The sequence below is a fragment of the Canis lupus genome, chromosome 14 (assembly GCF_003254725.2).
Source record: "Canis lupus dingo isolate Sandy chromosome 14, ASM325472v2, whole genome shotgun sequence".
In the NCBI taxonomy this organism is placed as follows: Eukaryota; Metazoa; Chordata; class Mammalia; order Carnivora; family Canidae; genus Canis; species Canis lupus.
The window spans coordinates 35,900,036-35,921,362 of record NC_064256.1 but is presented as its reverse complement, the minus strand read 5'-3'; the positions used below and the strand labels follow the sequence as shown (position 1 = coordinate 35,921,362).

The following is a 21,327-nucleotide window of genomic DNA, read 5'->3' as shown; positions in this document are numbered from 1 at the left end:
GTCCTTTCAAATCTACTGTTGAGTGAATTATTTTTTTCTGTGTGTCTCAGGATCCCAGACCCACATTCTGCCTTTTTTTTTTTTTTTTTTGGTCAAGATATGCTCCTCTCTCCAGCCACCTTATTTCACTTCAACTACATGGATAACAAAAGAACCCCTTTGGAGAAATGAAAGATAGCAATTACACATTGGTATTCATGTTACAGGAGTCACACTGCCGTCCTCAGGGAGTTTAACAATGAATATCCAACATTAATTGCCACAGTAACTGAGCGTCTGACCTTGCTGAAATGTAATACACCAGTTTTACATAGTAAAATTATTTGCCACTAAAAGATATTTTAAATTATCATAAAATTATATTGTTGTTTAGAGTGACCGATAATTTGTATTTTTGTCTCTACATTTTCTTGGGAATCAGGACATCAGCATTTGAAGTCATAATTGTATCACTGATTTGGTTGACAATTATGGCAAGATTAGTGCCTCAATTCTTATGCAAGGTGAATAAAATATTTTGACAGCCCTGATAGATCTGTGGAACTGATTAATAAGGTACAGTTAGGACTTAATACGTTTTACCTGTTGGGGGAAACAAATACTCTTTCTTTTTTTTTTCTTTTTTTAAGTATTTGCACCTAATAATAGGTTGGATTTTCTGCCGGTGGCAGAAACATGCTAAGAACTCTAGGGCATGTTTCCCTTTTGAAAGAAGTGATATTTTTAAGGTGAAGCCTACTTTCTATCAACTTTTCTTGCTTTAATCTTTTGCTCAAATCTCCGGGATACAGAAGCTAGCTTTTCTTGCATGCATCTTACGGTTCTTTCTTCCTGGGCTTCTTTCCACTTCCCGGTGCCTCACGCTGGGAGAATTTCACACAATATACTCTGGAAGTGTTCATCACTCAGGGTCGGGCTCCACACTGCTGGGTCAGCAGTGAGCCGAACTCTGACAGAGCCACGTCAGCGGACCACGCTGGCTCTGGGCTGTGGAAGCTGTGTGTGCAGAAATGAATGATTGTTCAGCCTTCTCTCCTTTTTAAAAGGGACCGAGGTGAAGAAAGTCAGTGCACTCACCCATGACATGCGAATTTCAGCCTAGATGAGATTCTAACTAGAGATCCATTTTTGCTTGTATTCTGGCAAAACTCGTACATGATAAATTTGAAGGCCATCTTACGTCTGGGGGGATTAATGAACCAAGTGATAGAATGGGTAGTTTTTTTGCCCACCTTTTAAAGTAGGGTGTGAAGTAAATGAATATGTGTCTCCTATAACTACTTAATATGGCTTGCTCATTGTTTTAGTGTTTAAATGATTTATGACTTTCCAGTTTTAATACAGTGAATATTTAATAAGCATTATGAGATAAAAGAGAATATATATGCAATTAGTATGTCGTGTTTTTTGAAACTCTGAACTTTGGATTTCTTAATTCAGGTCATTCAGGTAGTTTTCAAAGTGAGCTTTCTGAATCCTAGTCCCACTTTTGGTTATTTTTTTTCCCATTTCCTTTTACAGTATTTTATGCCTCCCTGATAGTCTACATGTCTGTAGAATTTGAGCCTGGACACTCCACCATTAGAGGGAGATTCTTGCCCGGACTTCTCATTTTTTTCCTAACCTTTAAAGAAATCCTGGTGGAAAGCAACTGGAGAAAACGCAGCTTCAGTTTAGCCCCTGTTTTGGTTTGGGGGTTCTTTTTGTTCTTGTTTTTGTTGGCCTAATTATCTCTCCCCTTCTCATCCCACCGGTCGCTCCGGTCCCCAATGAATGCAGGATGATGAAGTGGCGACCGTTCAGGTTACGGAGCAGGAGCGGAACGTCCTGGTGCTGAAGAAAGTGCAGGGCTGTGGCCCGGCCCCCCCGGCCGGCAGCGCCGAGAGTGATTGGAGGTGAGTTCGCCCCAGCGCAGCGCGTTTCCCGGCCCTGCCTGGCTCCCCTTCTCTCCCCTTCTCTCGCTCCATCTCACTCGCTCCCGCTGCCTCCCATCCCTCCCTCCCTCCCTCTTTTCTCTCCGCCTCTCGAGCGTTCTAGCTGACTGCAGAGCTCTTGGCAGCCAGATGGACTCAGTTCCCTGCGAAAGGACGGAGATGGCAAGATCTTTGAGCTCTTAGGGGATGCCTTTGTTAGTAGCCGATCACAATGGGCAGCTCCCGGCTGAGGGTCTTTGACCCTCATCTAGAGAGGAAGGAATCCGCGCTCTCGGACCCAGAGCTGCCCTTGCCCACCTTCGATGTGCCTTATTTCAAATACATTGACGAGGAGGACGAGGACGATGAATGGAGCAGCCGCTCGCAGTCTTCTACCGAGGATGACTCGGTGGACTCTCTGCTCTCTGACAGATACGTGGTCGTGTCCGGGACCCCGGAGAAGATTTTGGAGCACCTTTTGAATGACTTGCACCTGGAAGAAGTCCAGGACAAAGAAACAGGTAAGGCGGGGGTTGGGGGGGGGTGTCTCCAGCTTCCAGACCTGCAGCTGCAGCTGCCCCTTGTTGGGACCCTCAGGGGCAAGGTTCCCACTGCAGGGGAACCCAGCATGGGCAGAAGCGGCATATGCTTTGTGCGCCTCCCCCCTGGCCTCGTGCTGTTTTGTTTCAATCCAGTAAATGGACACATGTAGATCTGAGCAGCCACCTGGGAAGTCGCTGTACAAAGAAAACATTAGGAAGGCAGATGTTCTCAGTGTCTTGGGCAATTTTGACCAAATCTCACCTAAAGACAATTGGCAAGAGGCTAGCATTTCTATAGCCAGTGTTTGTTGGGAAGAAATACCAGGGACTGAGCATTCACCTGGCCTCTGGGAAGCACTGAGCTGAGGGGAGTAGCCTCTGCAGAAACGTCAACAATTAATGTAACTACTCAGCAACTAGAAGCTTAGCAGCAACTTCTGCCCTTTTCCAGGTGATTTACAAACTGCTCAGAGCAAGCCCTGCTGTGCAGAATATTCATACTTACAGCTTCGCAATCCAGAAACTATAATTCAGTGAAGTCTTATTGATCAGACTTCTTGTCCAAATTTCTGTTTAATCTGGGAGCAAAATACCCACTTAGCTTTGTCACCCTTGCACTTTGGGAAACAGTACCACTGCATCTACAAAACAACCTAACCATGCTTCCTTTATCACCAAAGGGCAAGTACATACTTCTCTTCACCAGAATTTGTCATTTGTTCCAGCGTGGAACAATTATTCCAGTGAATAGGCCTCTGGCTGTTGCCTCAATTCTGTAACTTGATCTCCTGACTGAAATGCACTTTTTGCTGTTACCAGAGCACCTGTGATGCCCACACTTGGCATGACATTGACTGCATCAATAAAAGGTGTTTGTAGGTTGAATTCCTGCAGAGTAACACCTTAGGTTTTTCCCTTGTAGGAAGGATTGTGAAATGACTGTGTAGGTGGGAGCAAGTTTCCTTAGGTCTCACTAGTTTTTTTGTCTGAACCTAACTGATGTCTGATTCTAAATTGCATTATAAAGGACATGAAGAGAAACAAAGTTGGATGAAATATGTAAGTGGGTTAAAAAAAGAAAAGGAAAGTAACTCAATCCCTTATCCTACAGTAATGTTATATTCTGATCTCAAAATTCAAATAGATACTTTACTTTGCATATGTTTAAGGTGGGAGAAATGAGTAAATGCCATTTATACACAGGCTAAAAGAAAAACATTCTCATGGCATTTGCTGAGTTGTTTTTCTATGTCTATTGATTAATATTTTCTGCATTTGAGCACTATTCCCGTGTTCCGCTTCATCAGATATAATCATCATGGAACGGGCATAATTTTCCATGTACTGATTACCAGACTGCTTTACACAGGTGGTTTGAACTAGATTACAGGCAAATAATCTGCCCCAAAGAGGACACCTTTTAATGTGGATAGATGTTTCAGGGGATTGTATGCTTGCCTCTTCTTAATAGCACCACAGTTCTGGTCTGTAATGTGAGACTTTGTGTCTAGGTCATATGAGTAAGTTTAAAAATTATTAAAGCCAGTATTAGGCTTCACTTGATTTCTTTTTTTCTTTCTTTCTGATTGTCAGTGGTGTTTTGTTTTGTTTTGTTTTGAGAAAGATGGCCTAGGTGCCCATAGCAAGTCCCACTATTTAACACTGGGAATGAGAAATCACTCGGATTACTTTGCTAATGCCAGGAGTTGCCTGCTGCTGGAAACAGTGTTGTGCATGGTGTCTAGTGACTGTTGCACCAGGCCCTGTATCAGATATGTCACTTTTAGTGCTCAGCAAAGCAAAGAGGACCAGAGCTCAGTGGCTTGCCCTCAGCAGAGCTTGAAGAGGCCTCTTGGGGTCAGCCTCTCCTGATTCCTACTCATTTCCTTAGAGTTTTCAGAGGACACATGAAACTTCAAATTTTTGTAGTGACACTTGAAAGAAAGCATGGTAGCAACTTTTCCTGTGATTAACGGAGAACTTTATAAAAATGAAAAGTCAAACTCAGAGAAAGATTGATGTGCATGTAATAGGGAGGCCTAAGTGAAGTCATATGTGGTTCTTCAAAACTTCACCTACAGCACTTGGAGAAAATAGAACAGAAAAGCCGTTATGTGGTTTTTGTTGCTAAAATGGAAAGAAATATCATATATGTAAAAATAAAATGAATTTCATGGGCAACTTGAAGAAAGGAGGTTATTCATTTGTCCTAGTTTGAATACTAAATGAATCACATATTTAAAGTAATTGAGGCCCCTTGTTACCGACAGAGGTGAATTCTCGTTCTTTATTTTGGTCAGGCTGGCAACCCTCATTATAAAAGGCCTACGTGTGCAAGAGCCTAATAGCATCGTATAAACATATGGAAGACAGATGGAGGAAAATGAGAAGGGGCTGCAATAAAAGTATACAACAGCGTTTTTATGTTCTCGAGCACCCCTTTTAGGGAGAGGGAACCATATGGGGCTGGCTGGAGCCATATGGTGCTCGTCCACATGGCCCCAATGGCAGTGAGGAGGAAGAGGGTACATGGGAGGACATAAACTCTCCTGGAGACTAGATGAGCCTGTTCTGGATTCTTACATTCCTGTACCCACCAGAGGCTGGAGAAAATATCGGAGCAAGAGATGTGAGTAATTTCCCATCTCTTTCCCACAAAAGTCACTTAGTTGTGAAAATGTAAGTGCAAGGCCCAATAGAACAGACCTTCTGCACTCACAGAGGAGCAGTTGAAGTGATTACTAATTGATGTGAATGTGTAAGTGGAAAAACGTTGACTTAATTGAACGGAATAGGAAGGAGAATGCCAGAGCTATTGATATAATGTAATCCTCTCGCCACCTGAATCAAGAAGCGACTATAGAAAACAACAATTCATGTTATTCTATCAACAACTCAAACTGAGTTTTCAAAGCAAAAATATTAGAGATGCTTAAAAGCGACTTACTCATGGTTTTCCCAAGTGAATAGATCTACACATGAATGTTTTCATAATCTCCTCTATGCGTACCTTTCCTCCCTTGTAGGACCAGGCCCAAGGAGTCTTCCCAGGAATAGCTGTAGAATAAATGGATGAATTAATAAATGATTCTTCATTGTTCCAAATGGAAAAACTATTTGAGTCTGGCTATTGGACACCTATTTATGAACCTGGAAAGTGATTAAAGCAGCTTTCAAATATTACCTTTTCTGTCAAGTTCAGGTTCTGGCTTAAATATTTGGAATGGTAGAGAAAAATCAAGCAGCTCCATCTTTCATCCTCCCAGATATGGGGTAGAAATCACAGGGTAGACATCCCAGAGCATTTCCAGCCCAGGAGAATTACAAAGCAGGCAAGGAGAAAGAAAAACAAGGAGTTGTGAATAGAGGAGCTGGAGAGTTGGAAGAGTGAGTTTCCCCCCAGCAAGCCCTAGTCTGTGGGGTCTGCAGCGGTTCCTGCTCCTCTGTTTAACTCTTTCCCCTCCCTGGAAAAGATAGACTGTTTTGTTTAAAGCTGCTGCTGTTGGGAATAACGACTTCTGGTTCAAAGCCGGGGAAACATTATGTATTGGATGGATTGCATAGGGAAAAATCTTCCTTTTTTTTTTTTTTTTTTTTTTCTGGGAAAAATCTTCCTATTGATTTTTCTCTCTGAATCTGCATTATGACAGGTCCACCTTAGGGAGGACAGAAGAGCAAATAACATGATTTGCTGCCCTCTTTTTTCTTCCATTTCCTTATTCTTTATTCGTCCTTTTGAAGTAAATGCACTTAAGATCACAGGTTTTGAAGAAAAACAAGGGAACAGAGAATAGGATAGTAGGAACAGGTAAAGCCAACCAGCTCATTCTTATTGGGCTTGACCTGCTTTCTTCAAGGTGTGGCTGGTATTGTTACTCATGAGGATGTCATTCAGCATATTCCGTGGATGGGTACTTGGTGTGGAAATGCCTGCTTTGATTGTGGGCACCTCAGCATTAGTGATCTGCTTTCAGCAGCACCTCATAGGTTGAGCATATCATTGAGAACCAGAGTCCCTTACCTTTGTAACAAGATAACAACCTCTGTGAAAGTACCTGGCTTATGTTATAGGGGTGTCTCACTCAATCAATAAAGTCCAAAGGTTAATCTTCATTGCCAGTTTACTGGCTTTTTTAGAGCAATGCACTGACAGAAACTTAAGGATAGCTAGGACAGGCACCTAATTTTTTATGAACTTTACTGTCTTCTTCTTGGCTGGCACCATGCCTGTCCTAAGTGCTCTGTGTGTATTTCTTATGAAGGAATGCTTTTTTCCTGATCATAGAAAGATCACTGGAAGATCATTGGAAAGATAGAAGACAATTTAGGTGAACATCTTCCTTGATTTCCTTGCCTTTTAGGATTTCTGGAAAGATGTTTGGCATTTCTGTCCCAGGCTTCCTCTTCCAGGTGGCAAAGACCTCAGTGACTGTGTAGCAGCATAGTTTATGTAGAGCTAAATGTTGTTGAGGCTAGACAGAAAATTTTCAGATAATGGTAAATCTCTTCATGATTTTGTGCAATTAATATACACATTAAATTATCTTGTATTTATCTTTTGTTTTTATTTCTGTAATGGCATGTAACAAATAGACATGCCATAGTGGGTCTTATGTGTGGCTGATCATTAAGAGTGCATGGGGCATTTTTTAAAATACCAATACCTTGGGCAACCCGGGTGGCTCAACGGTTTAGCACTGCCTTCAGCCCAGGGCATGATCCTGGAGACCCAGGATCAAGTACCACGTCAGGCTCCCTGCGTGGAGCCTGCTTCTCCCTCTGCCTCTCTCTCTGTCTCTCTCTGTCTCTCTCTCTCTGTCTCTCATGAATAAATCAATAAAATCTTAAAAAAAAATACCAATACTTGGGTCCCACCCCAGAGGTTCTGATTCAGTTGACCTGAGATGAAGCCTAAATTTTATGGACTTTAAAACTTCCCCACTGATGCTAATATGGAGCCAGATGTGAGAGCCAGGGAGATAGAACCGTGACTCTATCTCATTCCCCTCCCCCAACTTTTTAAGATTTATTCCAAGTTTCTAATAGTTACAAATATATATTTGCCTCAGAGAGTTAGGGGCATTATGATATCATTTCCCCTTTCTTCCACTTCCCCTCCATTCCCCACCTCCTCTCCAGAGCTTAATGTCCACTGGTCAGCCTCATGTCCTCTGGTCCCTGCCTCTGCAGCCTAAGAAGTTCAAAATTCACAAACCTGCACTGCTGGTCCACCCACAAATAATTTTGAAAAAAAAGGGAAACAATCAGAGGAGATAGAGGTACTGGACACACAGCTGTTGAATTTCTCAACCCTTGAAATGAGGAGGTGATGATAGATAATGAATAAAACTCATTTGGATTTTTGCCAGGGCTCTGTTGTGCTGTAACAATCCCTGGGTGGCCCTAGAGTCTCACAGCCAAGATGCTTACTTCTGCAAAGAAGCATGTATTAAGAAAGGAGAACATGAACATAGCCGAGTAGAAAGGGTACTAAAATGAGATTCTGAGATCTTGAGTCCCAGATCTGGGCTCCATTAATAAACTAGCCTGAAACCTTAAGCAAGTCATACAAAAGATGATCTTTGAGAGATCTTTCATCACTAAAACACCTTGATTGAAAGGAATCTATATCAACCTCTTTCCAAATGTCACAGAACCATGGAATTTAAAATGTCACAGAACCATAAATTCTAGATCTGGAGGAAAGACCTTAGAATTCATGTAGAAAATTTCCAGAACCTTTTATGCTGAAATCACCACATCACTTAGCCATTACACAAGTAATACCCTCGTATTACATACATTACTGCACCATTTCTTTGGATTCGTAGGGCAGTTAGAATGTTGATGGAGGAGGAAGCTTGGAACCCAATGCTCAGTGGCCATACCTGGTGATGATTTATATGTTTGTGTATAACCTTGTTCAATGGGAAACTTCTTAAGCTCTTTGAAAAATTATGCTATAACATTTTCAAAGAATGGCTTTGATTTATCACCTGCTAGTGAAATCCATTTACAAAATTGTATTACCAAGCCATCTTGGGATATTCAGAAAGAGTCTGTTGCCGTGGAAAAGTGGCAGTGTATATTTCACCCCAGCGGTGAAATATACTACTTCCTGTCTCTTACACTAGCCATCCCCCTGTAATTTCTTTACTTTTAACTTTATACACTGCTGCTATGATAAAATACAACTGTGCATTTTTAATTACTCAATTCGTGTATGCCCATGAATGAATACCTTAGAAAAAATTAATTCCTTCACTCTACAAATACCTTTAACACTCCTCTGTCCTAGATGTGGGGATACAGAGATTCAGACAAAAAAGCAAATAGAGAAATGGTGAATATTAAATACTAATCACAAAAAAATAAAAATGCTAATCATTACAGGCAGTATTTTATAATAACTATATCTACGAGACTTTAAAAATAAGCTTGAAGATATTTTAATGTATTTAAAGTATTTTCAAGGGACACCTGGGTGGCTCAGTTGGGTAAGCACCTGACTCTTGATCTCAGGGTTGTGGGCTCCATTTTGTTTTTGTTAAAAAACAAAAAAGGGTATTTTCAAGAATTAACATGAAACTATTGGTTATATTCAATGAAGTTCAGAACCAAAGGAAATAGACTTAATTGAAGAAAAAAAAAAGAAATTTGAAGTATGTATACATATCCTTGGATGGTGCTAGCTATGACTATAAGCCATAGAATCTGCATCCATGAAAATGTTTGATATCAGGCTTCTACCATCTTGACCTGTGAAAATAATTTTTTCATAAACAAGTAACTAGACTAGGTTGCCTTCTGAGGTCTTCTTCAGCTTTATGAAACTGCCACTTTTAAATATCAGGTTAATTTTGTTTGTAGACATGCTTTAGTAAAAAAGTCAACAGCAGACTAAATTCATTAGCACCAACTCCAGCTGCCCTGGGTATGCCTCAGATGCATTGCACTGCTGTTCAATGAAGGCTTACTTTTCCAGATAAAGCAAAAGCTTGAAATAGCTATCCATGGTGACAGTGAAAATCTCCCGAGTGCTGACAAGAGAGACCAAGAAGTAAAAGTGTTCGTGTTAGAATATAGTTACTGCTCTGCTGTATAATGTTTGTACTGTGGGTTGGGTTTGGTTTGCTTTGGTTTGCTTTGGTTTGCTTTGGTTTGCTTTGGTTTGGTTTTTTGGCAGTTCCCTTAGCTTCCCTTCCTATTGCAAATATGGAGAATGTGATGTATTCTCCGGCCATAATTGAGCATTGGGAGACTTTAAAAATTAATATTGACAAATGATGAGGTATTAGAATTGTGTGGAAGTTTTCTTCACAGTTGTCTCATTTATGAAAGCAGAGGACTTAGGCCACATTTTGTTTGAGGACCCTTCCAGATTGGAGAGCCAGGATTTGAAAGTTACTCCAGATAACCCTCCATTTATCCAAAGTCCTCTCCATTCCATGGATCTTAGTACAAGGATAATTGTCTCTAACTAAATGGATATAGAAGCTAAAGTAGAAAGAAGTTACCTAAACTGCTTCACAAATAGAATGATCATTTGAATCTGGAAATGAACTCAGGTGTATCTCTGGCTTTATCTCAGAGATCATTTTTTTTTTCCTAGTGACTAGAGTCATGGATAAAAGGCATAATTGAAGTAAAAATCTACCATTCAACCCCAGCTATAAACCCCAAATCAAGAGCTTTAGTAGCTACTTTAAGAGCACTCTTAATATTCAGCACAAAGGCCTGCTTCTTGGTTTCCCTGCTGTGACCTGGATGGCCACTGGTGAGCTGACTGCTTCACTGAGGTTACCAAAGAAGGGGTGTGGAGGAAGAAGTCCTAATACCAATTGATGCTTTGTCAGACTGCTCACATGGGAAGTGGTTAAAAATCAGATTTTGACTGTGGACTTTATTTGAGGTGTTCATCATCTGGACTAATCTATTTGTACCACCTTTAAACATGTGATATTATGTATGATAACAAGGGAATTGATGCTTTTATGCTGCCAGTAGATTGTGGGTTAATTAATACTCTTGTTGGTAATGAAGCAAGGTGAAATGAAGTGAGACAGAGCTGAAGCATAAGGTCATTAACATGCACTGATTAATAATGGAAATGTGGAAGTTTTCATTACCGCATAACCAGTGGGCAAAGGAAGGTGTGTAATGGATGAAGATATAAGTAGGAGTACAGCATACTTTCCAGGCACACAATCTCTGGTTTGAATGAGAACAGATCATTGGAATGCATTTCTTTTAATTACGTCATTTTCATGTTTAATTCACATGACCTCTTCCAATACTTTGTGTTCGACTAGAAGTCTAGAGCACAGCAGAAACAAACTAAAATGTTGTAGGGCTACAGAAAATTAATTTCAAGAGGATCTGAAGATAAAAAAATGTAAAATGAGATACATGAGGAGCAAGAATTACTTGAGTAATTAAATCTTAAGCCTCTTAACTATACAAATAGTGAAAAATTTGAACATCTCAACAAGTTTCTAGACTTTGTTCTATGAGTACTTTTTTTTTTTTTAAGATTTTACTTATTTGAGAGAGAGTGAGAGAGAATGAGCAGGAGAGAGGCAGAGGGAGAGGGAGAAGCAGGCTCCCCACTGAGCAGGGAGCCACATGCAAGACTCGATCCCAGGACCCTGGGATCATGACCTGAACTGAAGGCAGACACTCAACTGGAGCCACCAGGCACCTCTATACTAGGCACCCTCTGAATACTGTTAAGAAAAATATCAAAAAGAAAAAAAGAAAAATATCGACTACTTTCTGATCGTTTGAGTGAAGATATTGTCCTAGAGCCTGGAGTTGAGATAGAGGGTCTTTCAGTTTCCTTCACACTATAGTCTAAATGAAATTCACCTGTGACTCTTGTCTCTATAAAGTCAGTCCTGCTGCTGATGTCCTCAATCCATGAACCATGAGGGAATTTCTATGTAAACTGCAATCAGTATGGAAGATATAGAAATAGATGGACTTTCTCCCTCATTCACCTCTGCACATTTTATTTGCTTTATTTTCTTTATTTACATTTTATTTGCTTTTCCTTCTCCTCATATGCCCAATTTGACACACTGTTAGAAACCTTAGGTATTTCTTTGTAGTTCAGTAAATTTCTAAATTCCTAGAATGGCTAGAGAATTTATAACAAATAATAAAATACTCTGGTACATGGAAAGTTGCCACAAGTGTACATGAATTGTCAATTTTCGAAGAATCTGAATATATAAAATTAAAATATTTTCAAGTATAAACTGTAAAGGCCCTGTCTGATATGATACAAAGTTCACATAGAATCATAAGGCCCTAAGAGTCTTCAGCTTTATTATTGAGGGAATAAAATATTGGCTTAAATTTATCTAGTCTCAGGGTGCCTGGGTGGCTCAGTTGGTTAAGTATCTACCTTCAGATCAGATCATGATTCTGGGGTCCTGGGATTGAGCCCCGCATCAGGCTCTATGCTCAGCAGAACCTGATTCTCCCTCTCCGTGCTGTGTGCATACGTGCTCGCTCTCTCTGTTTCTCTAGATCTTTCAAATAAATAAAATATTTTTATAATCTGTCTTCCCAATGTATACCTGTTAAGAATCTCTGTAGTACTGGGGTGCTTGGGTGGGATAGTCGGTTAAGCAGCTGACACTTGGTTTCAACTCAGGTCATGATGTTGTGATCATGAGATTGAGCCCCACATTGGGCTCTGCGCTCAGCATGGAGTCTGCTTCAAATTCTCTCTCCCTTTCCCTCTAACACATGCTCTTGCACTTTCTCAAATAAAATCTTAAAAAAAATAATCTCTATAGTATAGCTTCTCAGTTTGATATTGATTTTTCTGTTCTTGTAAATTGTTTCTTTTTTGTTGTTCTTTTCAAAGAAAGAGGGATTTTGTTCCTTTAAAAAGCTGTTCTCAAATCTCAGGGTTTCTAAAATTACCATATTTTCCTAGTGAGTTTTGGGTTTGGGGGCATATTTAATGTTATACTTTAGTGCAAACACAATTTTGTCAGTGTCCAGCTATTATTTCTAGAAACTTGTTTAAATGTGTGATATAAGCCAGGTTTTTTTAGAGTAGCAAGTTGGAAGGAGCAACATATTCCAAAATTCATGGAAGACAAGATACTATGTCAGTAGAGATGACAATCTAGTAATTTTAGGAAGACCTTAGTTTTACTGTAACATCAGCAACTAAAGTTACTGGAGACTATTTAAGACAATATTATAAGATAAAAAAAACCTCTTTTCTCTTTCTCTGTCTCAGAGATCCTGTGTGTCATCATCTCCTTAGACCTACGAAAAATTTAAAGTGAGATAATCAGATGTCCTTGTCTGCATTTTAAAATGCTGTGCTCACCTTCCTCAAACAAAACCAGCATCCTATCAGAAAAAAAAAAAAAAAAAAGTGATTTTTCTGTAAGAGTGTGTACTTCAGGTAGTCTCCTAAGTGTGAGGAAGAAATGTTCGTGAATGGCAATTTGTTGATTATAATCACTGCATGTTAATCTCTCACAGCATGTTTCAATCAAATTATTGCTTCATTGAAAGGATGCAGTGCCACAGAATTGCTGTAATTGACAAGCACATGTCTGAAAGGAATATTCTTTGAGCAGGAGAATTTTTGCCTTTAACATACCTATAATTGGGCTTTTTCTCATTTCTTTTTGCAGTCTTTCTCATTATAACCTTCCCCTCCCATTTCCCATTATCCTCATTTTCTGCCCTTGGGGCTTTCTTGCTCTACAATTGAAACCATTTTTTTCATTCTGTTTGCAGCTTTTTGCCTTATACATAAGACTGCTACTTGGCTGGCAAGCCTTCCCCCAAATCTTTCAATAAATATGAAATTAGATGGAATTGTTAAATATGAGTGAACAGAAAATGTGGAAAACTAAAATGTCTTGTAATCCCCAAAATATCTATCTTATTGTAATCTGAATAGTGCTAGGAAATTATTTTTAGAGCAATTCTGTATCCTTTGCGGCTTCAGATTTACTGTTCTTGTCTGTTCTCTGCATACCAGAAACTTTGTGAATCTTTTAAATCCTTTAATCCTGTAAATGAGCTTCACTTAGTGTGAAGATGAAAAGTGCAAGTTAAAAATGCCTTTTGCATACCTGGCTGGGTATTTCTACTTAAATTCTCAGCCTTAAGTAAGCATAGTTTTTGATGAATGAGTTGTATATATCAGGACTCAGGATAAATAGGAGTTCTAATATTAAAACATCTGGTATACTACTTCAATAATTATATCCCTTTCAATGTGCCTTAAATATACTTGTTATGAAGAGAGATTTGCATAGCACTTAAAGCAAATTAAGTGTTTTCCCCTAAATTTTCTTCCTGTCTTACTTGATATCACAAATTTGGTTTTTCTGTAGTAGGTTTAAATATACCATAAATAGTGTCATGTGTTTGTTTAAAAAAAAGAGAGAACCCAGAGAAGATATTTTCATTCTAATTTTGGATCTTATTCTCCAGAGTTAGACATATAAAATGTGACCTCTTGTGTCTTGTTTCAGTCTGGTCTGAATTTAAAGGCATTGCAGGCCATTTTATTTACCACCGTGCTGACTTTTGTAAAAATATTTTAGTTAGCTCAAGTTATGCCAGTGCTGATTGGCATAATGCAGGCGCTTGTCTTAGATTTATTATGACAATTTACTCTATTTTACAGTCTCCTAGGGAGGGTGTTTGTTCTTTGGGAAAAAAAAACATGCAAGGCAAATGTGTCTTCATCAGCATATTCTAGAAATCCACAGTAGTGAGATCAGGATAAATGCACAATACTCACCACTCGGTAAATATACTTTGCCTGCTCTTGATAATAGAGAAACTTGAGAAGCACACCAATTCTTTATATATATATTAATTGTTATTAGGCATGGCTGCACATAACGGAAAACCGGATGGTAACTTAAACAAGGTATTACTATACTTCTCTCTCGTGTGAAAATAAAAATAAGAGAAATGCAATGTAGTGCTGTTAAGAGTGTTAAGGCCACTCTGCAATCAACCAGGGCTGAGATTCCTTCCAGCTGTTTGCCTCAGTATCCCTAGAGTCTCACCTTCATCTCATAAACCAAGATGGATGCTAGCTAGCACACAGTCCAGGTGGAACAAGTCAAGAACACGTCTACCTCACACATGGCTTCTGCTTTTATCCCATGGACCAAAACTTAGTCATAGCCACATCTAGCTGCAGGTGAAGCTTGGAAACATATTGTTTGTTTTTAATATGTGTGGAGAGCAATATGGCCAAGAAAAAGTAAAGTTTGATTCCTAAGAAATGAAAAATGAAATGTAATTTTATAAATGGAAGCTTATGTTAGTTTATTTTGATACTTTAGATCCCAGGCCATAACTATATTTCTTTCTTTTCAAAGAAATTGAAATATATTGTGATTTAAAGCATTGTATAATGGGGCACCTGGGTGGCTAAGCATCTGACTCTCAATCTCAGGTCTTGATATCAGTATTATGAGTTCAAGCCCCTCATTGGGTTCCACACTAGACACAGAGCCTACTTGAAAACAAACAAAATAAATAAATAAATAAAAATAAAGCATTGTATAATCATTTTTTAAAGCCTATAAAGTGATTTGGATTAGCTCTTATACCCTTCTCAATAACTGAATATGACAATAATCTCTATTATTAGCATGAAAAAAGTACTTAACTGTAAGTACCTTTCTCATGTCTGATTTGAGCCACTGAATTCATGTTTGAGAATTCTACATCTTTCACTCCAAAATTCTCCCTATAAGTTGTTAGAAATATTTTTCAGAAAACATATACAATGTATAGTAAATATTTCATATATGATAGCTTCAATGAAGTTTAACAATAGCATACATTAAATTTGTTCTCATAAAAATAGCTTATAGTATATAATTATATTCTTGGTGATATTTCAGAACTCTTAAAGTGCCTGGTAGGATGTGAGGGCGATCTGGCTGCGACATCTGTCACCCCATTGATCGCCAGGGTTGATTCGGCTGATCTGGCTGGCTAGGCGGGTGTCCCCTTCCTCCCTCACCGCTCCATGTGCGTCCTTCCCGAAGCTGCGCGCTCGGTCGAAGAGGACGACCATCCCCAATAGAGGAGGACCGTTCTTCGGTCAAGGGTATACGAGTAGCTGCGCTCCCCTGCTAGAACCTCCAAACAAGCTCTCAAGGTCCATTTGTAGGAGAACGTAGGGTAGTCAAGCTTCCAAGACTCCAGACACATCCAAATGAGGCGCTGCACGTGGCAGTCTGCCTTTAAAAAAAATAAAAATAAAAAATAAAGTGCCTGGTATATACCTGTTTTATGAGGCAAATAACCATGAATCATGTGATTTCTTTCTTTTTTTTTTTTTAAGATTTATTTATTTATGATAGACATAGAAAGAGGGGCAGAGACAGGAGGAGGGAGAAGCAGGCTCCATGCCGGGAGCCTGACGTGGGACTCTATCCCAGGACTCCAGGATCACGCCCTGGGCCAAAGGCAGGCGCTAAACCGCTGAGCCACCCAGGGATCCCCGAATCATGTCATTTCAATGCTACGTGAAAGGCCTAAAGAATGTTCTTAGGTGTGTACTATATTTATTTTGAAACAAAATAAAACTGACTTATTAGAACCATTTGAGACAAAGGAGTTACCTTTAGACAAAAGACAAAAATATCTTAACCAATGACAGTTAATACATGTTTAATAGCTTCATTACCCAGATGTTGGAGTAATAGGCATAGGTGATCACTGAGGTGAGGAACAGCCAAGACTTTGATGTAAAAGTGAGATTTTTTTCATTTAGAAAAGAGAGGACAAAATAAAATGTGACCAATGATTCTCAGTATTTGTAATGAAGGAAAGGAATAGTTTTAAGATTTGACCATTTAAAAAAATTATTTCAGTTTCTGCCTTTACATTTCAACTTTAAAATATGTAAACATGTATAAATGGCCATTAAAAGATCTTAAAAGTAGGGTGCCTGGGTTAAGTGCCTGACTCTTGATTTCAGCTCATGTCATGATCTCAGGGTTGTGGGAAGGAGCCCACATCGAGCTCTACATGAACGCAGGTGCTTTTTCTTTCTCTCTCTCTCTAAAAAACAAAAACAAAATACAAAAAACTTAAATGCATTAGGAGTTTGTGTATGGACTATCTTATCTTAATTCTTCCTTGTGATAGTTCTACCTTTAGAAAAGGAAATTGGGGCAGCCCTGGTGGCGCAGTGGTTTGGCGCCGCCTGCAGCCCAGGGCGTGATCCTGGAGACCCAGGATCGAGTCCGTCAGGCTCCCTGCATGGAGCCTGCTTCTCCCTCTGCCTGTGTCTCTGCTTCTTTCTGTGTATCTCTCATGAATAAATGAATAAAATCTTTAAAAAAAAAAAAAAAAGGAAAGGAAAGGAAATTGGCTGATCCCTTATAGCTATTTGCTATTTCCCAAGTATTCGCTAGAAAATAAAAATAAAATTTGTGGGGTTCCTGGGTGGCTCAGTTAGTTAAGTGTTTCCCTTTGGCTCAGGTCATGATTTCAGGGTTCTGGGATTGAGCCTCGCATTGGGCTTCCTACTCAGTGGTGAGTCTGCTTCTCCCTCTTCCTTTCCCTCTGTGATCTCTAATAAATAAAAAAATTAAATTTGAGTAGGAATGAAGGAAACTCCAGCATGCTAATGTATAGATGAAAAATGACTTTATAACAGGGGCATTTTTGGCAATTCAAGGCCAATACAAAGACAAAATTCCTGTAACTGTGGCATTTCTCCCTGTCCCAAACCAGGAGTCTGGTGACTTTCCTGCACATCCATTACCTCCATGTCTGGTATGGACCATTTGGATTCACAACCTCAGAAGAGCAGAGTACAGTGAAATTCAGAGCTGGAGATCAGCCCACCTGGGACCTAGGCCCCTTCTGATACTAACTTGCAAGAACTCAGTAGTTATTTACCTTACTTAGCTCAGGCTTGGTGTCATCATCCCACAAAGAGAGAGTAGAGTGTAAGACTTGCTTCCTAGAAAGAACATGAGGAGCACCGACCTTGTGGGTTAAGCTCATGGTACAACACACAGGATGTGGCCAGTAGAGGGTGACTGTTTCTGTTACATTCAAAGAGAGTAGCCACTATCTTCCCTTCCCTCCTTTTCCTCATTGCCCATCAAAGTTGCCATTGGCTTCCTGGTGCACACTAAGAAACAGGTGTTGTTCAAAGCAAATTTGGGGCTCTCTAGGACTAAAATGTGTGTTGGGTGGGGGTGGGGGATTAGGGTGGGAGGCGGAGGTAGAGATTGCACACATTCCCATGAATGGAATATTCGTCAGCCTGGGGCTTAGAGGCTGCTGTATGTAGTCCTTTTATGATCTTACTGATTAAATTCCAAACCCTGTGAAAGTTGAGACCTTAAAATTTTGCCTTCTCCAAGCAGTGAACACAGGGCTCAACCCCAAGTAATAGGTATTCATTCAGTGGTTGTGACCAAACCTTTCTTCATGACCCTAAAGCACAAGTCTCCCTTTCACCCATATGAGAAAGAAAGCAGCTACATGTTTTCAGTACTGAAAACAACTCCAATGACTCTTCTGGAACCCAGAGCACAAAAATGTTCCTGTTTTCAACCACTGGATGAAGTATTTGTCCTAGAAATATTTTTAAACTTACCCAAAAAGTAAGTTTTCTCATATTGGACATTTTCAGTTTGTACAAGATCTTGTGCCAGATTGTTTAGGAAGAGGCTGAGTTGTCTTTAATTGTGTTTAATTTTTTTTTAAGCTTTCATTTTTTAAGTCTGCTCCACACCGAATGTGGGGCTCGAACTAATAACCCCTAGATCAAGGGTCACACATTTTACCAACTAAGCCAGCCAGGCAGCCTAGTTGTGTTTGATTTAAATCAATAAATTGGTAGGGTATCTTTTTATCTTTAATATATGTAGTTACCATTCTTAGCATTCAACTAAGGCAGTTGACTATTGCTCAACTTTGAGGAAAATAACTTCTCTCTTATAGCTCTAGAATTTCTGTTATGTAGAGACAAAAAATAAAATTTTACTCATCTGAATTCAGTGATAATGATTCACAGTGACCAGGGTGGAAAAATTAACATTCTGAATGGTGATCTATTTCAAGTCTTGGAAGAAAGCTGATAATAGACATTCTTCTTGATCCCTGGGAGATAAAAATACCATACTGTGTCCTAAGTTGATTCCAGTGTTAGAGTTATTGCTTCAAATAACTGTTCTCCAGACTTCTAATTTAAGATTTAATGTTTAATTTTTTCTTGGTTTCATGGAATTTCGGAATGTTGAGTTGACAAACATTTAGGAACACAGTTCATATCTTTAAGAATGCCTTGTGTGATGTTAATCATACCAGATGGAGCAACTCTGAGAGTCAATTATGTGAGACTGAGTGAATCTTGCAACTGGGTATTAATTTTTATTGGTAGATACTGGCAGATTGGTGTTGAAGGCTCCATAGCTGTGACACTTCCCACATTCTAACCTATATTGTTAAATAAAGTGATACTTGGATTGATCATGAAGAAATGTTTCCTCCCGGCTTGTGAGAGCTACTGCTGTTACTAATCAGTGAGCTGTAACACCTACATGAAGAGTCTTTGGGGAAAAACACTGTGTTGGATGGTGTGAGGGCCGATTGTCAGAATATCCTTAGTTCGTTCTAGTCTAACTCAGGTATGCCCATAACATTTTCTAATGGGCATTTCTCCAAAGTCATCAAACGGGGACCATCCACACACCAAATCCAGTGGCCTTTGAATGTGGATGAAAGCTGATCAGCCTCCCTCCAGCAACTCCTGAAACTCATGATCCACTTTGTTTTCCATCATCCTTCCTTGTTGGATTCTATTTCGCTTGTGTCTCCCTAGTCTCCTGTTTCTCTCTCTTCTTTTCCCCCTTCCTGAACTCATCTTTCTCTTAGCATTACTCAAATGTGAATATACATCCCAGCTCAACCTTCAATCCCCTGGTTGCAACTCCCTAGGATTGTATCTGAGAGTTTATGTTGTCTCAGCCACCCTCTTTATATGGTAGTTCCCGTAATCATCCAGACCTCTTTAGCTAGCTCTGGTCTTTGATATTTTTGCCCAGTATCTTCATTTAAAGTAGCTTTAGGGTACTTGAGCTTAGTGTATTTAAAAGTAAACTCATCTGGGATCCCTGGGTGGCTCAGCGGTTAAGCACCTGCCTTCGGCCCAGGACGTGATCCTGGAGATCCAGGATCGAATCCCGCATCGGGCTCCTTGCATGGAGCCTGCTTCTCCCTCTGGTTCTCTCTCTCCCTGTGTCTCTCATGAACAAATAAATAAAATCTTTAAAAAATAAATAAATAAAATACAATAAAAGTAAACTCATCCTCCCTCTCCTCATTCTTCCTTTATCCAGTCTGACAGTCCTGATGTGGCAAGTGTAATCTGTATCTCTTGTTACTTCTCCCCTGAAAAATTTCCATTCACTTCCCTTTTCCTATAAAACAAGCCCCAGGCTTCTTGTTCTAGGGCTTAAAGGCCCTCCAGGAATTGGCTCTAACTTACTTTCTAGCTTTACTTTTTCAGTTAAACCTGTGATCTCTTCTTTTACTATTTCACAACTATACCATAGACCAAGATTTACAAAACTCACCTGTCCATAGACTTCTAATGTGAACTAAGTGAAGCCCATGAGGGCAGAACCGTGATAAACTGAACAGTGTACCCTGCATGGAAAGGGTAACTCAGCACTAAACCATGGTTGCCATATGAGATGTGGACCTGGTGTTGCCAAATCTGCTAATTTGTATGTTTGCTTCATTTTGTTTAAAGATTGATTTATTTATTTTAGAGAGAGCACAAGTGAATGGGGGAGGCAAGCAGAGGGAAGGAATCTGAAGCAGACTCCCCACTGAGCAGAAAACCCGACAGGGAGCTTGGTCTCATGACCCTGAGATCATGACCTAAGCCAAAATCAAGAGTCAGATGCTTAACTGATTGTGCCACTCAGGAGCCCACACATCTTCTGATTTTTAAGTATTGTCACATAAAAAAAAAAAATCTTTAAGGGCTAAACACGGCCCAGAGGCCACAGGTTTGTGACTCAGCCACAGACATACACACAGTCACTCCTTTGCTCACATTTATTTTACCTCCTATCCACTGATTCTTTTTAAAAGTTCAGAGGTCAGGTAAAACCTCCCCTGGCATATTGGAGTTTCCTTCAGTCCTTAGAACATTTAGGATTGGTGCTGCCCAGTTGAAATGTTGCCTTTGTTCATTTCATAGGGATAAAGTCTCAAGTCCCTAAATATGAGCTTGAAGCCATGGATCACTCTTGTGCATTTTTGTCTCTTGCCCCCAAGTTCCTTAACAAATGCCTTCTAAATAATCAGTTCTCAATTCTTGATTTTTCTTGGTTGATGGGTAGCACTTGGAGAATTGGGACAGGATCTATTATTTTACAAAAGTAAAGAAAAAGTGGTACTTACTGAGTGCCTGATGTATACCAAGTTCTCTGTTATAGGCGTTAGATACACTAATCTATTTAATCCTGACTATAATTCTGCTAGGTGTGGATATCATATCTACTTTATAGCTGACTTAACTAAGGCCCAGAGAGGTTCAGGACTATGCCTAAGGCTATCCAGGTAGAAATTCAGCTCTCTGATTCCCTTAGTACTTTTCACACTGTTTTCTAAGCTTCTCAGCAGGTTTAGCAGACACATGCATGAGCCACAAATGGGTAATAATTAGAATTGTGCCTAGGAGCTGAGAGCAGCTGAGGGCTGGGACAGCAGGAGCTCATGGGACCTGTCACCTCTCCCTGCCCCCCGCCCCGACATGCAAACATGACCCTTGGTGTGGAGAACGTAGGCAAGCCTTGTATTTATTAGTCCATGTTCCT

General features: G+C 39.8%; 1 protein-coding gene across 1 annotated transcript in view; it reads left to right on the top strand.

Annotated features, from left to right (window-relative positions):
- Positions 1–21,327, top strand: part of RAPGEF5 (Rap guanine nucleotide exchange factor 5) — a 229,809-nt gene that overhangs the window by 155,949 nt on the left and 52,533 nt on the right. Inside the window, exons 10-11 of the mRNA XM_025464341.3 lie at positions 1,780–1,895; positions 2,346–2,434. Of these exons, the coding sequence (XP_025320126.2) occupies positions 1,780–1,895; positions 2,346–2,434 (205 nt within the window). The remainder of the gene's footprint in view (positions 1–1,779; positions 1,896–2,345; positions 2,435–21,327) is intronic.